The sequence below is a fragment of the Lemur catta genome, chromosome 17 (genome assembly GCF_020740605.2).
Source record: "Lemur catta isolate mLemCat1 chromosome 17, mLemCat1.pri, whole genome shotgun sequence".
NCBI classification, from domain to species: domain Eukaryota; kingdom Metazoa; phylum Chordata; class Mammalia; order Primates; family Lemuridae; genus Lemur; species Lemur catta.
In genome coordinates, this window is record NC_059144.1 from 25,554,841 (window position 1) to 25,577,686 (window position 22,846).

Here is a 22,846-nt window from a genome sequence, read left to right on the forward strand (position 1 = left end):
GGTTTCACTCTTGCTCAGGCTCGTCTTGAACTCCTGACCTTGAGCGATCCACCCACCTCGGCCTCCCAGAGTGCTAGGATTACAGGCGTGAGCCACCGCGCCTGGCCACCCTCTCCTTTAAATTGTGGGCCACATTCCATTTTTAAGTCCATCTCCCCAAGATTCCATAGCATTTTGTAGCATCTTGGGCATGAGCCTTCGCTGTCCTGTGCCTTGGTTTCTTAATTAGTAAGATGGGGTTAATGGTAACACCCTCCTCCCAGATGTTGTGAAGATTAACTAATAGTTGTGACAGTGACAGCTTGGTACATGGTCAGCTCCTAACACCAGCAGTTATATTGCCATTGTGAGTGCTGAGATTCCTTCCAGATATTTTGTGAATTTACAATCTAAAAAATGGGTTAATAAGAAAATAGCAGGTCATCACACTGAACTGTGGTTGTTTGTGATCCACTGTCTCTCTCAAAGAACTGAGGCAGGAACTGTAACCAGTGATTGGGAGACGAGCCTGAGAACACAAATGGTCCAATTACTTTATTGATTGGCCCTGACACCCAGGCCAGCAGGCTAAACCAGTCTGCAGCCAGTGTAGAGGGGAGGGCAGGAGGTGGACATCCTGGAAGACTCCCAGAGAGGTCTGGGCATTCAGAAGGGACATCCTTCTGGTCTGCTTTACTGTGGGGTTTCTGGAGGTTGGCCAGACCCCAGGGACAAGGAAGATTTTTTACAAAAAGACATCCACCACGTAAAAAACCCTACTTTGTGCCCAGCTTGGGGCTTCGGCCCTGAGTCTGTCCATCGCTTCTCTGGAGCGGGGGGGGGGGGGTCCCCAGGCTCTGGCCGTGGGCGATGATCCGCCCATCAGCGCGGTGGGCAAGCAAGGCCCACGATGCCGGCCCTAGGTAACGGCGCTTCTGCCCTCAGTGGCGTCGGTGGGGCCCAGAATGCACTCCCAGTGACCCGCCACCCCTAGAAAAGCAGATGTCCTCAGAGCACGGCCAGGTTGTGGCAAGACTTGGAGCGGGCCTTCAGTGCCCGGCGGCGGGCGCCGCGGGCCGTCAGGCGCTCCAGCAGGCGGCGGGCGCGCTGGCCGAGGCTGACCCGCCGTCGCGGCTCGGGCGGCTCCCCGGCCGCGCTGTCCCGGCGGCGCAGGCGCAGTTGGCGCACCACGCCCTCGAAGAGCTCGGCCACGTTGTGCTGCAGGGTGGCCGACGTCTCGATGAATTTACAGTCGAACACCACGGCGCAGGCGCGGCCCTCTGCGGGGGCGGGGTCAGGCGAGCCCGGGTGCAGCCGGAACCCCAACGCGGAGAAAAAAGTGGGAACAGGTGTGTTCAGTCTCAATGGAAAGCAACTTTCCCAGTACGCATACCTGGTGCCGATGTCGGAGGACTCAGGGACAGATCACGCTGGGCTTTGAGGAATTAGTTTACAGGCTAGTGACTGATACTAGTAGCAGAATGAGGCTGGGAAGACAGGGAGGCCGGGACTAGGTAGGGTACAGGTTGAATGTCAGCCAACAGGTGTAATCGGAAATTAGATGCAGCTAAAAGGTGCATCAGAATTACCTGGAGGAGCTTGTTAAAATAGAAATTCCCCCGCCCACCCTGAGGGATTCTAATTCTGTAGGTTTGGGGTGAGGTCTGGAAATCTGTATTTTAACAAAAATCTCCTAGGGATTATGTTGCAGTTTTTTGGAATGTCTGTCCCACAAAGCATACGGTTTTCCACCTCCAGGATGCCACTGGGCCTGAATCCTAGTCCTCAGTGGCTGATGACTCTCTGGAACTGGCTTTCTCTTTCTGGGTTGCAGTTTCCATGTTTTAAAGATTTTACTCTGTGAGTAGCAGCATTTTTTTTTTTTTTTTATACAGAGTCTCACTTTGTTGCCCGGGCTAGAGTGAGTGCCGTGGCATCAGCCTAGCTCACAGCAACCTCAAACTCCTGGGCTTAAGCGATCCTACTGCCTCAGCCTCCCGAGTAGCTGGGACTACAGACATGCACCACCATGCCCAGCTAATTTTTTCTATATATATTTTTAGTTGTCCAGATAATTTTTATCTCTATTCTTAGTAGAGACCGGGGAGGGGGGTATCGCTCAGGCTGGTCTCGAACTCCTGACCTGGAGCGATCCACCCACCTCGGCCTCCCAGAGTGCTAGGATTACAGGTGTGAACCACCGCGCCGGGCCACCATTTAAGATTGCTATGGGCTCCATCTGATGTTAAACTTATTATTAATAAAATATTCCCAGTCCCATTGTAAAATTAATCTACATATAACATTAGAAGTTTTGGTTTGTAGTTGCTGACAGACACAATATTATGTTTTGTAGACAAAGCTTTGTGAAATTTGAATTTCTAATTTTTCACTATATTTTGGGCCCAATAATGTTCTTTCAGTTCTCCAGTGTAAGGCCTTGAAAAGCCTGCAAGCACTGGGCCTATCATATCTGGTGGGTAGAGTGTGATTAAGGGCATGGGGGAGCCATACGGGAATGCAGGGAAGTGACCAGGTCAGCTGTACTTCTGGAAAACTCTGGCAGCTGGCAAGGGGGTGCCGATTGAGAAGTACTGGGACTAGCTAAAGTGGAAATGCCAGGATAGTGCAGTGGCTGTGGGCATGAAGGGAAGGGGATGTGGGATTAATGGAGGTGGGCCTGATGGGACTTGAGGGCTGGTTTGTGGGAGGCGGGCATGAGAGGGGAGGCAAGAATGGTTCTTGGCTTTCAGCTTAAGCAAGTAGCTTCAGGGTGGGGGCTGATTGGCAGGGGCAGTCACTGAGATGAAGAGCACCGGAGGGCCCCGGTGACAGAGGGCCCAGAGGAAGAGGAGGAGGAGGAGGAGGAGGTGGAGGGGAGGGCTCACCTTCCACGGAGACTTCCCGGCAGCGGGCCAGGTCTGCCTTGTTGCCCACGAGGATGATGGGCACGTGGTCCGCCTGATGTGTGCGCCGCAGCTGAATGCGGAGCTCAGAGGCGCTCTCAAAGCTGCCTCGGTCAGCGATGGAGTACACGATGACATAGGCACTGCCCACCTCCAGGCACGACTCCTGGCTCCAGTTTTTATCCTGTGGGGGAGGGACGCAAGGCCCATCATCAGAGGGTGCGTACACCCTGGCTGAGAAAGGTGGAGCTGAGATGGTCTAATGGGTGGAGTGGCTGAGGTTTATACTGTGGACAGGTTTGGGGGACAAATTTTGCCATAATTCCCTGTGTCACCTTGGGAAAATCATTGATTCTCTCTGAGCCTGAGTTTCTCTGCTTGAAAAATTGGGCCAATGACACTATCTCACTATATCGTCTCATTCATTGAGACTTGTGCAGGGCATTGGAGACAAAACATTTATTTGGTTCTCTTTCCTGCTAAGGGGGGTTCTGGCTTGGCTTGTTCAGCTCCTTTGTCTGGTTTCTGAGGAGGGTTTGGCCTTGCCAGAAAGTTCTTTAGGCCTTCTGCAATCCAGAATGAAGAGAAAAAAGGAAAAGAAAGAAGTGAGGACAGGAGGCTGACTTCAGGAGGAGGTCATTCATTGCACAAATATTTATAGAGGTTTTGCTGTGCATCAGGATCATAAAAGCTGGTTGGTGCATGGATTGGTGGGTAAGAACTCACTGGGAGTATGATTAAAAATGTAGATTCTAGAGCCTCACTTTTAGAGCTTCTTATTCCTTAGGTCTGAGACTTTGATATTTAATACTGTCCAGGTGACCCTGATGGTCAGCCAACCTAGGGCATTAGTGGGTGAGCCAAAGGCCCACCCAATTCTGTCAGATTCAGCTGCTCTGACATCAGAGCACCATCTAGCCCACAGATGAAAAGGTCAGATGCTTAATCCAATAATGCTGTTACAGCTTGGACCCTCTTTGGGACCGACCTCCTTTCAAGTCACTGACCAGGAAAACTGGTCTAGTTTCCTCATTTTGCTGGTTGGAAAACCAAAGTCCTGGAAAGAGGAGAAAACTCGCTCAAGAACACAGCAAGCTGGGTGTAAAGTTCTGGTTCCTGCCTTCTAGTCCAGTACCCTTCCTCCCCTGTCTCCCCAGTGGGACTCCCAATCTGATCACTCTCAACTCACTGGACACCACCCCATAGGGTTCTCAACTGCACCAAAAAGTAGGCCCTCCCTTACCAGCATGTGAGCTCCATGAGGCCACGGAACATGTCTGCCTTATTCACTGCTGTGTCTCCAGCATCCTGGCCCATGATAGACCCAGCAAGTATTTCTGAATGAATGAATGAATTGGTGAAGGAGTGAAACCTCAGCTGCAGGTTCAGCAGGTGATGCTCCTGGCAGGGGGCAGTCCTAGTGTGTAAGAGTACAGTCTCTGGGGTTTCATAGATCTGGGTTTGAACCCCATTTGCTACCCGAGAGCTCCAGACACATCATGTATTTAACCTCTCTGAGCTTTAGTTTCCTTATCAGTAGAATTGGAATCAGAAGGCTCACCGATAGTTTTTGTTTTGACTGAATTCATAATATATATGCAGTGCTTAGCCCTTAGGAGGAGGATGCTCCATAAATGTTGGCTGCTGTTATGACAATCATCATCATCATCATCATCATGCTCATTTGGACTTGTGTTTCCTTTTTTTTTTTTTTTTGAGACTGAGTCTTGCTCTGTCACCTGGGCTAGAGAGCTGTGGCATCAGCCTAGCTCACAGCAACCTCAAACTCCTGGGCCCAAGCAATTCTCCTGCTTCAGCCTCCTGAGTAGCTGGGACTACAGGTGTGCACCACCATGCCCAGATAATTTTCCTATTTTTAGTAGAGATGGGGTTTTGCTCTTGCTCAGGCTGGTCTTGAACTCCTGATCTCAAGTGATCCTCCCACCCCGGCCTCCCAGAGTGCTAGGATTACAGGCATGAGCCACCTCGCCTGGCCTGTGTTTTTACTCTTTTTTGCTTGTTAAAAGAAATTGACCACATAGCTCCTTCATCCCTATTCTTTGGGCCTATCAGGGGAGCTGTCAACCACTCTTGTCAATCACCCAACTCTGTCCTTCTAAGCCCCACCCCATGGACAGGGCCTCCCTGAGTGTTAGGGGAAGGGCCTACCCCTTAGAGAGATGGGATCCCAGGTGATTTTTAGATCCTTCTCTTTGCTTAGGTGTATTTCCTCAAAGTTCTACCATGAGCATGTATTACCTGTGTAGCAAAAGAAAAGAAAACCCAAACAAGATAAGAAAATCACAATAGGGACAGTTTCCTGACTGTTGCTCTCTTCCTGCTCTGGAAGGGGTTAGGGAAGGACACCCTTTGGTTTCCTTTTTCACTAGCTACCAAGTTATAATTAATAAGAATTATCATTTAAAATTCTTTACTCCTGTTCAGTATTTTTTCATGCTCCAAACTGGACTCACCTCTAAAACTGAGAACTTTTAAAAACCAGCTGATAAGAGAGGCAGGAATGATTGACTCATTTGTCAGATGAGAAAACTGAAGCTCAGAGTGGGTAGGTCAATTGCACAGAGCTACACAACTAGTAAGAAAAAGATAGGGGGTTCAGCTTTAGGCATTTTGGTGCCAAATCCAGTGTTCCTTCTTCTGCACAATGTGGGTGGGTGGGGTGGGTTAGGGTGGTAATAACGACGGGGAGGCCTGCAAGGGGAGCGGCATGCTGTGCCCTGGTTGTTGGGAAGGGATCAGTGGAGTGAGAAAAGGGGTCTTGGTCACGAGGGTCTTCTGATTTTGGTTGGAAAGGCTGCTTAGGAGCTGTGGGTTTTGGGGAGCTGCTGAGGATGGCCCCCATCCTGCTTCTGCTCTGTAGGGTCCCAGGAGGGGACAGGAAGGAGACTGGTATTAGGCTCAGCACCCCTCCCCCGAAATCCTGCTTGCAGTGCCATACCAGTCTCTCGGCCTCCCAGGTATCCACGACCACCAGTGTGGTGTCCTCTCCATCCACCGTGAGGGTCCTCTCATACACATCTGCAACCGAGGGAAGAGCTGGATCTCAGGGAGGAGGGGAAGGCCCCGGGAGGGTGTGGGGTTCCCTAGCCCCCCTTTCTGGTCACATTGCCCCCTCCACTTCTCCCTGGAAGTGCTCACCACACTTGGTTGATGTCTGTCTCTCCTGGTAAGTGAAGAAGCTCCATGAGGAGCCCATGTCTCTCCAGCTGCCAGCATAGGACCTGGCACATAGTAGGTGCTAGAAAGTTGGTTTGGCTGATTGAATGACTGTGGGGTAGTGGGGTTAAAGGTGGGCTGGGAATTCTCCCAGTCCCGCTCTGTCTCTGGCTTAGTGTATGCTTCAGGCAGGTCATGTTATCCTCGCTGGGCCTCAATCTCCCCATCTGTAACACGTGTGGGTTCTCACTCTTGGAGCAGGGGTCAAGGCTGGAGAAGGGCCTGGCCAGAGTGCCAGAGTGTCCCCACCTTTCTCTACTTTTAACCAACACCCCTCCCCACTTACCCCATGTCCTCCCAGCCAGTCCTTCAGGGGCCTGTCTTCATTTTTTCTGTCCCTGTAACCCCATCATCCTGGGGCACCTGACCCTCTCAGCTCACTGCATTTCTTGGAAATAAAGCACCACTGGGCCCGGGAGTCTCCATTCTGGGGAGGATCTTAGTTCTGCTGTAGGTGATGGTGGCCATGGGTGGGTGTCTACGGGACTGCATCTGAAGAGTAAGGGGGAGTTGGGGCTGGGAGTTTCTGAGCTGGGTGGAAGTCCACCATTTCTTGGCACTCATGGAATTCAGAATTGCTCCCGTTATGACATGGGAATGAATCACATACCTCTCATCCATGAAAAATGAGCAAAATTTTCGTCCAATTCAAAGAATTTCCCTCTTAGTGACCATTGTGCTGGCTGTGCCCTGAACAACTCTAGGGGGGCTTCATTCACTTCATAGTCTATGCAACTGGTGCCCCTTAGAGTTGAACAGTATGTGACTTGTACAACTGTTCTTGGCAGCCCTGTGCCCCTGGTGGTAGAGCTTTCAATCCTTTCACCACATCCCATCCCAGCCCACAGGGCCCCTACCTCCCAGCTGTTCATGGAGGTCCCGTTCTTGCTTCCCTGCAAAGAGGCTGGCCAGGCTGGTCTTCCCTACGCCAGGATCTCCAAGCAGCACCACACGGTACAGGGCCTCCCAGGAGCCTTCAGAGTCGCTGGATTCAGAGGACCAATCGTCAGGGTCAGGCGAAGGTTTCTGGTTGGGAGGGTTGAGGGAGGCTGATTGGCCCAGCCGGGGATGCTGCGATTGAACGGAGGGTGCTGTGCTCAGGAGGCCAGGCTGGCGGCCCCTGGGGGACAGGGACAGTGGAGTGCTGGCTCGCCGGCGCAGGGGGGTCTTTGCTTCCTGCTGGGTGTTTAGTGTCATGGTTGGTAGAAGGGGCTTTGCTCCTGCCTTCCTTCCTTCTTTCCTTCCTTCCGAGAGAAGGGGGAATGGGTGGTGAGCTGATTACTTCGAGCCCTTCTTCTACAGGGTCCTGATGAGCTGCTGAAATGGCTTCCTCCAGAGCCCCCTCTTGTTCAAATGGGAGGTGACACCTCAGCTCTGTGGGGTGGGGGCTTCAGGTTCAGGGTAAGTCTGGGTCGGGCTGGAAGGGAAGAGCGCAGGCAGTGAACACAACGCGGGCATGCACACCCAGAGCCCATTTCTCATGCCCAGGGATGACCTACGCCGGGATGACACACAGAGGGGCAGAGGGGCAGCAGCGAGGAGGCGTGTCCACACAGGCACACCCTCTCCATGTACACAGATCTGCCCCTCCCATTCAGAACCTGAGCCCCTCACTATGAAAGGATCCGCATCGCCCCCTCCTCCCCTTCCCCATGCCTCTCTCAACGGCTCTGGGTTGGGGGTGTAGAGGAGAATTGAGGGCCCCTGGGAATTTACTTCCTCTGCCCAATCCCGTGGGGTCAGAGGAAGAGGTAGGACGGGGTGGGTTGGCACCCCAGAAGGGCGAGGGGGCTCTGGGGGTTCCCTCTGGCTGTAACTCGAGTGCCCTGGTGCCATGGGAACGGCGTGTCCGGCCCGCCCCCTACGTGAAAAATTCAGGAGCGGCTGGCGCTACGGCTTCCAGCTGCTTTTGGGTGCAGGAGCTGCCAGCCGGCCAGCTCTTGGTTTGGTGACAGGACAGGGTCCTGGCAGAGGACAGGGAGGGGAGACCATAGGGCCCGGGAACGCATTCCTGGAGTCTGGGTCCCAGCTTTTCCAGCCCGGGATCCCAGGTATGAGTCCTTGACCCTGGCGAGGGGGTTCCTTGTCCGGGCTACCCCACCCTCCGGGCCCAGGTCTGAAGACCCTCACCCTCGGGACGCTGCTGAGAGGCCCCCCTGCTTCTGCCTGCGCTGAAGAGCCCCCATGCAGGCGCCAGGCGAACTCTGCCCCAACTTCAGCGAGTTGGAGGCTAGTTGCACGGAGCTTTACCTGGCCGTGAGGAGGGGTCCGGGGTCCCCCGCCGCCTCCGCTGCTGGGTGCTCCGGGGTGTACCACCCGCCTCCGCGCGCAGCCCCTCCGGCTGGTCCCGCCCCGCCGCCAGGGCCAGGGGAGGAGCCGCGACCCCGCCCCATCCAGCCCCGCCCCATTAGGGCAGCCCCGGGGTCCCCGCCCCAAGGCCTTGGCCGTTCGGTGACTTTTCTAAGAGTGCGGAGCTCAGCTGACCTGGGGCCTCCAGTCCTATGCCCGCCCCGGGGTGAGTGGGGGGTGCAGGACCAGAGTGCGGAAGGACGGGAGCTCTGCATTCCTGGGTCTGGATCGCCATCTGCGTCCACATCTGTCCACTCCATCAACAGGAGCACCAACCAGCATTAATCCTCAGAAAAAGCACTCGGGGAACTTGTTAAACGTTTAGATTCGCAGGTCCCGCCTTCCAAGAGAGGCAGATTCAGCGTCCTGGAGCGGGGTCAGGAGTCTGCCTTTTAAACAAGTGCCCCAAATGATCCTGATGCAGATAGCTGGCGGACCCCACTTTGAGAAACTCGGCTCTGGATGGAGAATTAATTCTAGGAGGTGGCTTGGAGGAAGAGAGCGTTCAGGAAGTCTGCATTGAATATCTTATTTTGGCATCATTCATTCATCCATTCATTTGCCAACTGAGGCTTAGCTGGGCCTGGGACTCGGGTTTCTGCTTTCAGCCTACTGTCCCTTTCTATCACTCACTCGGGGGCTTTTTTTTTTTTGTCTTCCCAGACATATAGGAGGAGGAAAGAGACTGATCTTGTAAGAGAAGAGAAGTTGGCTATCCAACAGGCTAGGATCCAGGCTCTTTGAGTAGGTGCCTTCCTTTACATTTGAAGATTGGGGTGTGTGTGTGTACGGGCCCTGAGACCAGGCTGTACCTGTGGGTGGGGCTCATGGTCATGGCTGAGGGGTCCAGGTATCCGGCCTGGAAGAACTCCCATGGCAGACTGGCTCAGCCCCCGCAGGTCTTGGGCAGATGCTGAACCCTCTCAAGCCTGGCTTCCTTCCGTGGCTTGGCCGTCTGAGCTTCCCTTTCTTACCTGCCAAATGGCCGGTGAGGGGTGCAGCACCGTTCATTGTCTGGGGGTGAGGTGACTTGGCTTCCAGTCCCAGCTCTGCAACTCATTTGCTGTGTGAACTTAGGCAAGTCAACTCCCCTCTTTGGGTTTCACTTTCTTTATTTAAAGCCATAATCTGAACAGGTTACACTTGTGCTAAAAAACTTTTGGTTGTCTACAGTACAAAAGCCTGAACTTGGCATTCAAGGCCCATGACGTCCTCTGCAGGGGCTTTTCAACCTCTCCTCGTAGCAAGCCTTGCTCTGCCCATGCCCCACTATTTCAGGCACATTCCGTTCCTTCTGCCTGGGATGCCCTTACCCCGACTCATCTTTAATGATGCAACTTAGATTCCTGTGTACTGGACACTCTTCTAAACTTTGTGCATTTGTTATCTCAGTGGTTCTCAAACTTTAGCAGTGCACCATGTAAAAATCACCAGGAGGGCTTGTTAAGTGACAGCTTGCTGGGACTCAGTCCTAGTACTTTTAATTCAGTAGGTTTGGGTAGGGCTAGAGAATTTGCATTTCTAAAAAGTCCCAGGTGTTGCTGCTGCTGCTTGTTTTGGGGACTACACTTTGAGAGCCACTGTATTATTTAATTTAATCCTCTAAACAAGATAAGTAGCTATTACTGTCTGTGAGGTAGATACTGTTACTCTTCCCATTTTTAGAGTAGGTCTAAATACATATTTGTTTAAATAGGCCAGTAATTTCTGGTCCCATCTTCTTGGCAGTAGGAAGGGAAACCCTCATTTATTAACGTTGCCAGGGAAGCTTGTCATCATTTCATAGACAACAGCTTGTGGCTTGCAGAGGTAAAGTGACTTGTCCAAGGTTTCACAGCAATTAGGGGGAAATGCTGAGATTGAACAAGGTCTCTCTCAAGTCAAGGCTTTCCCCACTCTCTAAGTGGGGAAGATTTCCAATTTCTGACCCCAGGCATTGCCTCTGAAAATTCCATCCCATAGGCTCACACCTGTAATCCCAGCACTCTGGGAAGCTGAGATGGGAGGATCACTTAAGGCCAGGAGTTCAAGACCAGCCTAGGCAACATAGTGAGACACCCCCCCCCCACTCCCCGCCACCGCCATCTCTGAAAAAAATAAAAAAATTAGCTGATTGTGGTAGCCCACGCTTGTAGTCCCAGATACTTTAGGAGGCTGAAGTGGGAAGATCACTTGAGCCTGGGAATTTGAGGTTACAGTGAACAAAAATCGGGCTACTGCAGTCTAGCCTGGGCAACAGAGAGACTCTGTCTCAAAAAAAGAAAAAAGAAAGAAAAAGAAAATTCTGCCCCCAGCTTCAGAGCTCAACAGCCTCCAGAGGGTGTGGCTGACCAGTTCTCACATAGCTGGCTGACAGCCTGAGCAGCCTGGGGACCACATGGCCTCATCCTCCCACTTAGGTCTGCTGCCCACAGCCCTGCCTTTATTTGCAGCCCAGTAAAGGCTGGGCCAAAAGCAGCGGGGCTTGGCACACTCTGTTCCTCTCCTGCGTTCTCCCCAGCAGCCTCCCCAAGAGCCCCGTGGCCATGACACAGCTGCTTCTGCTCATTGTGGCTCTCCTGGTCCTGGGTCATGTGTCACCAGGTAACATCACCTGTGTGTTTGTGTGTGTGTGTAAAAATGAGGACGGGGCTCTTCGGTCCTGGAGGATGAGAGGGACCTAGATCAGCACTTAAGTTCTGGCCCCACCACTGACTTGCTGGGCAGCTTAGAACAAGTTGCTAAATTGGACTGCACCTCAGTTTCCTAATCTGTACAATGGGCAGATTCCCTCTCTAAATATTCATTTGAAAAATATTTACTGTGGGTCAGGTGCTGTCATGATTGCTGGGGATCTAGCAGTGAAAGAAAACAATGTCCTTTTTTTTTCAGGAAGCTGACATTTTAGTTCATGGAGATAGAAAATAAATAGATAAACACATAACATGTCAAGTGGTGGTAAGTGCTAAGAGAAAGGCAAGGTAAGGGATTAGAGTGGTGTGCACGTGTGTGGGGTGGTAGGAAAGCTGATGGGCTGGTCAGGGAAGGCCTCGATAAGGTCTTTTTCTTCTTGAAAACTTTTTCTTTTGGAAAATAATAAATATACACGAAAGTAGAGAGAATAATAAACAGGGTGAGTTTACAATTTTTTTTGCTGTGGAAAATTTTAAACTTATGCAAAAATAGAGAATAATGTAATGACATGAGTTTTTTTAAAACACCTTTTTTCTTTTAGAAAATTAAATAAAAAAAATAGTATAAAGGACCCCTGTGTACCCAACACTCAATCTCAATAATTACCAACTTGAACCAATCCTGTTTTGTTTTTTTCCTCCTCCAACCCCAGTGAATTGTTTTGAAGTAAATCCCAGGAATCTTATCATTTTACATAAGGTGGGCTTGAGCAGAGCTCTGAATAAAGGGAGCAGACAGGAAGATTGTTCCAGGTGGAGGGAGCAGCAGTGGCCAAGGCCCTGCAGCAGGAGGTGATAGCTGTATCTGAGTAGCAGTGGAGGCTGATGTGGCTGGAGCTGGGAACACGGGGGAAATTGGTAGGAGACGGAGTCTAAGAGATGAGGAGGGGAGAGCAGATCATGTAGGAGAAAAGAGCCACTTCTGGATCTTGGGGTGATTGGGAAGTTCGAGTGTGATGCTGTGTTAAGAATATTCATTCTAGGAATTGTCTTTGCCTGGGAGTCAGGGTCTGAGGCTCGGGTTCCAGACCCACCACTCAGAGGCTAAGGGAGCTTGGGCAAGTCCCTTCCTTTCTTTATCTGGAAAGTGAGAGTATTTACCTAAAATAGGCCCGGGTTGTTCCAGCTATCTAGACCATCATTCTGGTAATCTCACCTCCTGCTTATTGAGCATTTACTATGTGCCAGGTGCTAAAATGATCCTATCGCTGTCCTCTGAAAAACAGCTGTTCAGATGAGGAATCTGAGGCCAAGTTCACTCAACTGGGAAACGACTGAGCTGGAATCTGGACCCAGGAGGTCTGAGCTGGCTTCATGCCACACGGTTAGCCATTATACCGCACACCCTCATCAGGGTGTGGATTTTTTGCCTCATGGAGCTTTTATTTTTTTATTTTTTATTTTTTTTTGAGACAGAGTCTCACTCTGTTGACCAGGTTAGAGTGAGTGCCGTGGCGTCAGCCTAGCTCACAGCAACCTCAAACTCCTGGGCTCAAGCAAACCTTCTGCCTCAGCCTCCCGAGTAGCTGGGACTACAGGCATGTGCCACCATGCCCGGCTAATTTTCTCTATATATTTTTAGTTGTCAAGATAATTTCTTTCTATTTTTAGTAGAGACGGAGTCTTGCTCTTGCTCAGGCTGTTCTCGAACTCCTGAGCTCAAACGAGCTACCCGCCTTGGCCTCCCAGAGTGCTAGGATTACAGCCATGCGCCACCGCGCCGGCCATCTCATGGAGCTTTTGAGGCCAGCACCGCATCATTTTAAGATTCTCCACCTTGCCAGGATGGAAGCATGGGCTGGTCAGCAGGGCTGAATAAAACCCGTGGATAGGCCGGGCGCGGTGGCTCACACCTGTAATCCTAGCACTCTGGGAGGCCGAGGCGGGCGGATTGTTTGAGCTCAGAAGTTCGAGACCAGCCTGAGCAAGAACGAGACCCCATCTCTACCAAAAAAACAGAAAGAAATTATCTGGACAACTAAAAATAAATATAAAAAATTAGCCAGACATGGTGGCGCATGCCTGTAGTCCCAGCTACTCGGGAGGCTGAGGCAGTAGGATCACTTGAGCCCAGGAGTTTGAGGTTGCTGTGAGCTAGGCTGACGCCACGGCACTCACTCTAGCCCGGGCAACAGAGTGAGACTCCGTCTCAAAAAAAAAACAAAAACCAAAAAACCTGTGGATAGGCCCAAGGCAGCCCAAATCCATCATTTGAGGATTATGTGGGATCTCTTTTAATCCAGGCAGATGTGGGGAAGACATTCTAGTTGTTCTGAGCTACTTGCTTTCTGCTGGTCTGGGGCCATATGTCTAGAAACGTCACTGTAACAGACAAGGCTGTCTAAGTCCTGGTCTTTCCTCTCCTTCCCCCATTCACTCTAATTGGCCATCACAGCACCCTGATCATCTCCACTGTGGTACTTACCACAAAATCTATTTGTTGTATTTATTTCGTTGCTTTTCAACTGCTTTCCCTGCCAGCTGGAAGCTCCTTGGGGGCATGAACCATGGCCATATCGTTCATTGTGGTAATTCCAATTCTCCATGTTTGTTGAATGAATAAACCAAAGAGAGGCTCCATCCCATCTTGTGACCAAAGACCCTTGGAGAGGATATAGGACCTGTTCCCCCAACCTCTTACCTTTCCCATGACCCATCATTGGAAACTCCCTCACTAAAGCCTAACGTTAAACAGATCCCTGTGTGTTGGGACAGTTTGTGTGATGGTTATGGGTGTGGATTCTGGAGTCAGATTTCCTGGGTTTGAATCCTAGTTCTGTTCCTTAATGGCTGTGTGACCTTGGGTAACTTTATTAACCTCTCTGAGCCTCAGTTTCCTTACCTGTTTAGCGGGGATTGCAGTAAGACTAACTATACTCATATAGTGTTGTTAAGAAAAGTGTTTAGAGTATACCTAGTGTGTGGTTTTACCTGGACAAGAAATGAGTCTCTAACTTGTAACCAGTGGTCTAACCTATGACCTGTGGACTAACCTGGCCTAAGATCTGTAGTCTAAATTGTAACTAGTACCCTCATCTATGACTAGTGGTCTAACAAATGACCAGAGAACTAATTTGTGACCAGGGTGGTCTAATCTGTGACCTGACTTGAGATCAGTGGTCTGACCTGTGACCCATGGGCTGTTCTGTGACCTGTGGTCTTCCTCTGCATAGGGAGAAGTGAATTCAAACGGTGCTGGAAGGGCCAAGGGGCCTGCCGAACCTACTGCACAAGGAAGGAATCCTACATGCACCTGTGCCCAGATGGGTCCCTGTGCTGTCTCTCCTACGCATTCAAGGCTCCGCCGGCCATCAAGCCTGAGTATGACTAGCCGGTTCTGGGGCTGGCACCCTTGCTGGCCAATAAAACACATGCTGCCAGCTGTCTCTTCTTTCTGCCTACTCCTCTGTGCTCCTCTCCGCCTGGGTAGGGGGCAAGGTCCAGGGTGTGGGAGAGATGGTCTGGGGAGGGAGGGGAGGTGCCTGCGGAGAGTGGGCATTGGTGACCGTTGTAAATGGTTCTGGTCCTGGCCACATCACTCCCTCTCTGTCCAACTCCGGAAACATGACTCACCTCTGTAAGCCTCCTCAGCCTCCTCATCCATAAAATGGGGATAATTACAACATCAGGAGATGAGCATTTTATAGAAGGAATGCAAAAAGAAAGGTAGAGTTAATAACAAATTAATACTATAAAGAGTTAATATTATTATAATAGCTGGTAATAATAAGAGTCCATAATAGTAGAGTCAATAATAAGCTTCTGATGTTCAGGGTGAGATGGTGTGACTTGGAAGGCCCTGCTGAGGGTGAAAGGATTCTTCTAGATTCCTTTTTCTGCTATTTTAGCATTTCAAGAGTCTGCCTAGGTGGACAGAACTGTAAGAATTTTACGAAAGCAGTTTTCATGTAAATGGGAAGAGGTAATGGAGGGAATGTCTATCTCTTCCAGGCCCAAGGACCTGTGGGGACAGGAGGGCAGGGAGCAAAGTGAGCAGAGTAAGGGAGGTTGATAGACATGCGGGTTAATCACCCTGGGGCAGTTAGGATTGTGTGTGTGTGTGTGTGTGTGTGTGTGTGTGTGTGTGTGTGTGCGTATGTGTGTGTGGCTGAAAAAACAGGAAACTCAACTTGCAGGGCATTATTTTTCCCATGTAAAAAGAAGTGTGGAGGTAGCAGCACTCGTGCCAGGCAAGCATGTCTGGGATCCTCTTGGGTCACAACATGGCTTCCAAAACGTCAGGCCTTATGTCCTTGTTTAACTCAGGAGAGGGAGGAAGGTTGGTATGGGCTGCATTTCTCCTTTTTATCAAGAAAGCCCAAACTTTCCCTGGAATCCCCTCAGCAGTCTTCTGCTGACATCTCATGGCCTGAGCTGTATCATGCAGCCACTCCAGATGGGAGGGAGGTCAGGGAAGAAAGGATTAAGCGTTTCCAGTTCTCTAGCAGACTGGAGCGTGGGAGGAGAGGAGTTGGGAAGACCCCCAGTGTCTGCTGAGACTGAACTCAGAAAGAGGCAGGAGTGTTGGGTAAGTTGAGGGACAGAGGGATTCTTGTCCACTGTCCTTTGAGCTCTTCCGAGAAGACAGCTGTTCTGGGTAGCCGTGGCCCAGCCCAAGTGAGAGAGTGGACCCTGTGTGGTCAGGCTAAGAAAGAGGCAGTGACATTCAAAATCCTAGGTGTCTGGGTCTTGGACACTACCTGCTGCAGCAGCAATTAACCCTTTAGCTTCTGGCATGAGAGGGACCTGGGGATACACCAGAGGCAGTTGGGGTGGAGGAGGGGGGATGGAAGGCGCTTGGGCAGCAGCTGTTTACCAACCTGGGCTGAAGCCTTAAATTATTTTAATCTCAAGGTGTACCAGCTGGCTGTCAGTCCTGCTTCCCTACCTCCCTCTGTTCCTGTGTGGTCTGGATGGAGAACTGAGAAGCAGTGGACTGTTTTAGGGCCCAACATGGTGGGGATGAGGTGGGAATAGAGATCTAGAGCCCCAGAGAGCTCAACAGAGCCATGAGAGCTGACATGAGGTGCCATTGGCCTGGTGTCCCCACTAGGCCTCAATGACAGAGACTAGACCAGTTCACCAGCAGCAGGTTGTAGCTGGAAAGCCAGTGCACATTCCCGGTGACAGGCCCAAGTCACCCAGACCCCAGCAGATGCCAGCCAGCACGGGCGATCACATCTTCTCACCCTTACCCCAGCCTTCATATTTGGAGGGAGCAGGGGGTGGAGGGAAACCTGAAAGACCGAGCAATTCTAGCAAAGAGCCTAAGCCTCTCTGAGTTGAAGAAACCACAAGAGAATATTTAAATTGTTGGATTAGACCAAGTTTTAAACGGAACTGAGCTAAATTTAGTTCTGCATTCTGACCCCTCCCCCTCGGTTGTTTTAGAAAGAATAAAGCAGCTACCTTGTCTTTGCACAGCCTCAGATGTAGTGTCAGGGGCTTTGTGATGTTGCCATGAGGATGGTGATGACTTCTGGGAGTGGGGGGGTGGTGGGGGCAGGTCAGACTCAAGTTCATACCCCAGCTCTGCCATGGGCTGGCCATAGACCGTGTGACCTGGGGCAAGTCACTTCCCAAGTCTGATTGTCACATTCCTCCTCTGCAAAATGGCCTATTGATAGCTGCTAATGAGGTAGCTGTGGGGTCAGATGCATTTATCTGGCACTTTGTAAACGTTCGGGAAATGAAAGCAGCTTGCTGTCACTTCCACTTAGCAAAATACACACCACTGGCCTTCTTATCCTCCTCCACACAATTCCACTTTCTTGCAGAAAAGCTGCAAGAATAGTACAAAGAATTCCCGCAGACCTTTCACCCAGTTTTTACCAAATATTAACATTTTCCCACCTTTATTCTTCTCTGTCTCTCTCTCTCTTTAAATGTATTAAAAATATAATATACATCTTTTGTGAATTGTTCAAAAGTAAATTGCAGACATGATGCCCCTTTGTACCTATCATAAATACGTCAGTGGGTTTTTCCTAAAAACAGGCATTTTCTTATACAGCCATATGCAATATGATTATAAAATCAGGACATTGACACTGACAAAATTCTATTGTCTAATCTTCAGAACTTACTCAGATTTCACCAACTATTCCAATGAAGTCCTTTATAGCAAAAGAAAAATCCCTTATTCAGTTGTTTGATGTCCTTTAATCTAGAGCAGTTCCTCGGTTTTTTATGACATTGACACTTTTGAAGAGTGCGGGCCAGTTATTTTGTGGAATGTCCCACAGTTTGAGTTTGTCTGATGTTTTGTTATGTTTGGATTCAGCGTATGCGTTTTTGGCAGGACTATGACAGAAGTGACGCTGTGTTTGTCTCAGTGTATCATGTCAGAGGCAGCCATTGGCCTTCTAGGGGCTGAAGCCAAGACCAATACACACGACAGTTCTCTGAAACTTGAACCTCACACATGCGCAGCTGTTTCCACCTGGTGTTCAAACAGACCCTCATCTAAGCATATATCCAACGTCCTAAGTCATAAAGATGCACCCCAAAAGCCAAAGAGACAAGGCAATTCCAGGGTGGAGGATTCCTCAAAATACCTCATGGGTGACACTTGCAAGCCTGGAGAGGCAAAGTGACTTGTCCGAGGTTATACAGCTCACAAGGGAGAGAGCCAGGGCTTGGACTTAAATCTTTGGATGTCAAATTAAGGCTGTTTCCAAGATGGAAAGATAGCCACAGATTGGTAGGGCAGGCCACTGTGATGCGGAAGTTTTGGGAGAAAGGGAGCCCCCTGACGCTGGAGGGGGTACAAAGTGAGCCAGGGGGTTGGGGAGTGCAAGAGAAGGAATTTTTGCTTTGGGTAGGTGCTCAGAAGCAGGACACTACTCAAGGAGGAATGGCTGAGATAGTGGAAATATCAGTTACCCTTTGCTTTACAAATATCATCTCACTTAATTCTCACAGTCATATATTATTATCCCTGCCTTTTCTTTCTTTCTTTTTCTTTCTTTCTTTCCCTCCCTCCCTCCCTGCCTCCCTCTCTCTCTCTCTCCCTCCCTCTCTTTCTGACAGAGTCTCACTGTTGGCTGGGCTAGAGTGCCATGGTGTCAGCCTAGCTCACAGCAACCTCAAACTCCTGGGCTCAAGCGATCCTACTGCCTCAGCCTCCCGAGTACATGGGACTACAGGCATGCACCAACATGCTCGGCTAATTTTTTCTATATATTTTTAGTTGTCCAGCTAATTTCTTTCTATTTTTTTTTAGTAGAGACAGGGTCTCGCTCTTCCTCAGGCTGGCCTCGAACTCCTGAATTCAAATGATCCGCCCACCTCGGCCTCCCAGAGTGCTAGGATTACAGGCGTGAGCCACCGCGCCAGGCCTATCCTTGCCTTTTCTATAAGGCAACCGAGGCTCTCAGTTAGGTGAGTTGCCCAGGTCTTATACTAGTAAGTGGTGGAGCTAGATGTCTACCCTAATCCTCTATTCAATTTTGTCTGCCAGCGTCACTCTTACTTTTAAAATAACACTTTTTTTTTTTTGCTAATTATAAAAGGAATACATGTTCATTGGAAAAAAACGTTAAAAAACCAGAGACCCACATATAAGAAAACTAAAATGACCAGTATTTTCACTGCACAGAAATACCCAGGGATAATAAATATGTAAAATGTGATAAAAATATAATGGAATCAAACTGTAGATATTTTGCATCTTATTTTTTTAACTTGTCAATACATCATAAATATTTCCATATGTGCTTAGATATTCTTCAAAAACAAGATTTTTAGAACTAAAATTCCTCCTGAAATTTCTCGAAAAGCTTCCAATTTTTATAACTTGAGTAGTATGTTTAAAACACATTGTGGGAAAATAAGAAAGTATAGATAAACCTCAAAAATATTCACCACTCTTTCATAATCTCTGTTAGCATTTTGGTACATATCCTTACATATATATTTAAAGCATTTTCACATACATCAGACATTCTCCTAAGGGAGTAGTTTCTCATTCTGCCGATCAGGTAGATAACTTTGTGGGTGCAGGGAAAGAAAAGAATAAGGAGGTTATAAAAATGGATATTGTAGGGGGTTCAGGCAGGCATTGGGTGCCCTGACTTCTGCCCCCACTCCCTTTTCCACTTGGTTTTTCAGTGGTAGAGTGTTCAGTGGAATTGCTTATGATGCTAGGGCTAGTTTTGAGTGTGAGAGCCAGGCAGCAATCACATATGGCTCAAACTACCCTTGAAAAATGCTCAGGAAGGTACCTTTTTGGAGACTGACATGCACAGCAAGTTTTCCTCCATCGATGGAATGCATCACATTTCTCTGGTGATGCACTCAAGGAAGTGGTTGGTTATGTTTAGGGACCAATTTTGTGAAATTCTTTCCACAGTGGAATGATACAATACAGTGTGATGCCAAATGCTTTCCCTGCATAGGAGATAATACAATTCCCACCTTCTGCTCACTCAGGCACTGGTTCAAGATGGGATTCCTCCAGCTTGTTTGGACAGTTATCGCTTTATTTGCAAAACATATATGGGACAAAAGATTCCATATCCACAATATATAAAGAATTCCTACAAATCAATAAGAAAAAGACAATCCAATAATAGAGTGGGCAAATATTTGAACAGACATTTTACAAATGAAGCTAGATAAGTGGCCAATAAGTCCATGAAAAGATATTCAATGTAATTATTAATCAAATTAAAACCATAATGAGATATCATACACACCTAACAGAATAATTAAAAAAGACTGACAATAGCAAGATTATGAGGATATGGAGCAACTGGAATGCTAACACAGTGCTGGTGGGAATGTAACATGGACAGCCACTCTGCAACTGGAAACACTGGTGCAGAGTGACTTATAAAATTAAATAAATGTTTACATATGTCTAAACATATGTCTATACAAAGACTTCTCTAGCAATGTTATAGCAGCTTTATTCGTAGTAGCCCATAAGCGCAAGCAACCCAAATGTCCAACAGGTGAATGGATAAATTGAGTTATAGCCATACAATACAATACAACTCAAACAGCAACAACAGCATAAATTAATCTAAAAAACATCATGTTACGTGAAAGAAGCCACATACAAGGAGTGCATACTGAATAATTCCATTTATAAAGAAGCAAAGCTAAGGTGAATTTAAAAGAAAAAAAAACCCACCAGAAATCTTATTTTCTTTATATTTCTCTTTTTTCCCCCAAGTACATGTAGTTGAATTTGGGTAAGTTATTTGTGCTTATCATGCAGCTCCGCTTGTCTCACAAAGAGTAGAAAATAAAGCCCCAAGAGAAAAGAATCACTTTTTCAGAAGGCTAGATCAATGATTCTCAAGGGAAGATACTGCCCTCTAGCGGTTATTTTGGGAATTTATGGAACCGTTTTTGATTGTCAAAATTCATGAGCACCCTATTGGAATTTAGTGATTTGGGGCCCAGGGAAGTTAGGTGGCATGCAAATGTGTGTGACTGTCCTTGAAAATGAAGTATTGGCTTATTTCTCAAACAAAATTCAAATATCCTACCTGCCATTTATGTAGGTGAGAAATCCATTTATAATTTTCTGAGCCCAGAATTAAGCTGTTTTGCAAGTATTTTTTACCAATTGAATTTTCCTGAAATGAAACTACTGTGTAAATGAAGGGATGATTATACTTTATGTCGGTTGGAACTTTACCCAAGCAGTTCACAATTTTGGAAAACCAGGACATGAATAACAACACTATGGGTAGTATGCGAGTTGTGCACATAGCACACCTATTTGAGTTTGCATTGATAGCTGTTGCACTCATGTTATTTATAGGTACAAGATTTATTTTATTAGGTCTTTTGTGTATTTATGCATCAAGATATATATTATAAAATGTTTTTTACTCCTTTTAAAATAATATAGTTAGGGCTTAATTTGATTTTTCTTGAAATTATGTGAGGTAGATTACAATATTTATGGATTTTATTTTAGGGCAGAAAGGGGGCATTGCAAAATATTTATTATAAGAAAGGGGCATCGAGTCTATTAGGGTCCAGTGAATGTCAAGCTCTCACTAGCAGATTAGTGAGACCTCATGAAGGGACGGAGGGGCTGTCTCCTTCTCCAGAATTTCACTAAAAGGGCCCACATCTTGCATTTTGGTGATGTTCATTTCCCTCTAAGCCTAGGGGCTCTGCATAACATGGAGAGAGGAGCAGACGTACTCCTCCCTATAGAAGTTTATTGCAATGATACATGGAACTGTGAATACACAGGACATTGTGCATGTTCCATACATTCATACCCTTCCAGCCCTGCTCATGGCCTTGGCTGAAGTGAAGACATAGGCGGTTGTATGATGTCAAACACAGACCAGGAATTCTCTCCCCACCCCCTCCCCAGCGCTAGCATCACCCCCTCAGCTTCATGGGGCATTAGATTTCGTAAGGAGCTCGCAACCTAGATCCCTGGCTTGTACAATTTACAGTAGGGTTCGCGCTCCCACGAGATTCTAATGCCACCGCTGATCTGACAGGAGGCGGAGCTCAGGTGGTGATGCCAGCGATGGGGAGCGGCTGTAAACACAGACGAAGCTTCACTCACCCATCTGCCCGCCGCTCACTTCCTGCTGTGCGGCCTGGTTCCTAACAGGTCACAGACCAGCCCCAGTCTGCCCCCCGGGGGTTGGGGACTGCAGGCCCAATTTATCCGTAGAGATTCCATTTGTGGTAGACTCGTACATTGATGATCCACCAATGAATCAAACCTAGTGTTCGTGCCCTGGTGTAGTCCTCTTCCACTTTGACTCTGGATCATATGACTTGCTTTGGCCAATGAGACTTCAGCAAACGTACTACAGACAGAAGTTTGAGAAATGCTGCAAGTTGAGGCTCTTGGACCATCATACACGAAGCCAAGGTTAACTTCCTTGAGGTGGACGTGCCATGTGCAGAGAGAAGCAGTCACAGGAGTGACCTCATGTGAGAATATCAGAACCACTCAATCAATGCACAGAACTGGGAGAAATAATAAATAGTTGTTATTTTAATCCATTAAGTTTTGGAGTGGTTTTGTAATACAGCGATAGAAAGCGGATACACTATTTTTCAGTATGTTTATTTAAATTCTCCATCCTTTCATCCACCTTATCAATCCTTTCTTCTAATTTCTTTAACATATTTATAATAGTTATTTTAAAGTAATCTTTTAATTCCAACAGCTGTGCCATCTTTGAGTCTGCTTCTATACGGTTATTTTTATTCTTGATTATGGGTCATATTTTCCTGCTTCTGTACATGTTTTGTAATTTTTAAATTATAGGTCAGAAATTGTATTTAAAATAACTGTAAAGTCTAGAATAAATATTATTTTTTCCTCAGGGAGAGAACACTCTTTCCTCTGTCAGGCAGTTGGGACTCTTTGTTAACATACCTTTGCAAACCAAGACAACAAAGTTCTCTTATTTCTCATGGTGCAAGGAAAGTTTTGAGATTTCAAAGTAATTATTTATTAGGTGATAATGAGGTCACAGAGATTAATAATATAACCAAAAATAGTTTGTAAAAGAACAGCAGAGTTACTGAGAACAAACTAAGTTAACCTCTGAAAATGAACATACTTATATCTTAAGCCTTTGGACTTAAAGAATTCTAGAAACACAGGAATACATAAGTACATATTTTGTTAGCTGCCAGAAATATGATGTCATCTTATGTGGATTCCGGAATATTCCACTATAGACTTGTGAGAGAATGAGA

General features: G+C 48.0%; 2 protein-coding genes across 3 annotated transcripts; one reads left to right on the forward strand and one right to left on the reverse strand.

The window, feature by feature from the left end:
• Positions 1–519: 519 nt before the first annotated feature.
• Positions 520–8,467, reverse strand: REM1 (RRAD and GEM like GTPase 1). 2 transcript variants are annotated; one of them, XM_045529500.1, is made up of 5 exons: positions 8,373–8,467; positions 6,980–7,539; positions 5,845–5,924; positions 2,868–3,069; positions 520–1,259 (listed from the first exon to the last, which is right to left on the reverse strand). In XM_045529500.1, the coding sequence occupies exons 2-5, from the start codon at positions 7,317–7,319 to the stop codon at positions 988–990; spliced, it is 894 nt and encodes a 297-aa protein (XP_045385456.1). In that variant the 5' UTR covers positions 7,320–7,539; positions 8,373–8,467; the 3' UTR covers positions 520–987. The 2 variants fall into 2 exon arrangements, with proteins under 2 accessions (XP_045385456.1, XP_045385457.1); XM_045529501.1 differs by lacking the exon at positions 8,373–8,467 and adding an exon at positions 8,253–8,337.
• Positions 8,468–10,891: 2,424 nt separating this feature from the next.
• DEFB124 (defensin beta 124) lies at positions 10,892–14,534 on the forward strand. Its single transcript, XM_045529502.1, has 2 exons — positions 10,892–11,054; positions 14,317–14,534. Exons 1-2 carry the CDS (start codon positions 10,997–10,999, stop codon positions 14,472–14,474), a joined length of 216 nt encoding a protein of 71 aa, XP_045385458.1. The 5' UTR covers positions 10,892–10,996; the 3' UTR covers positions 14,475–14,534.
• The last annotated feature ends 8,312 nt before the right edge of the window (positions 14,535–22,846 follow it).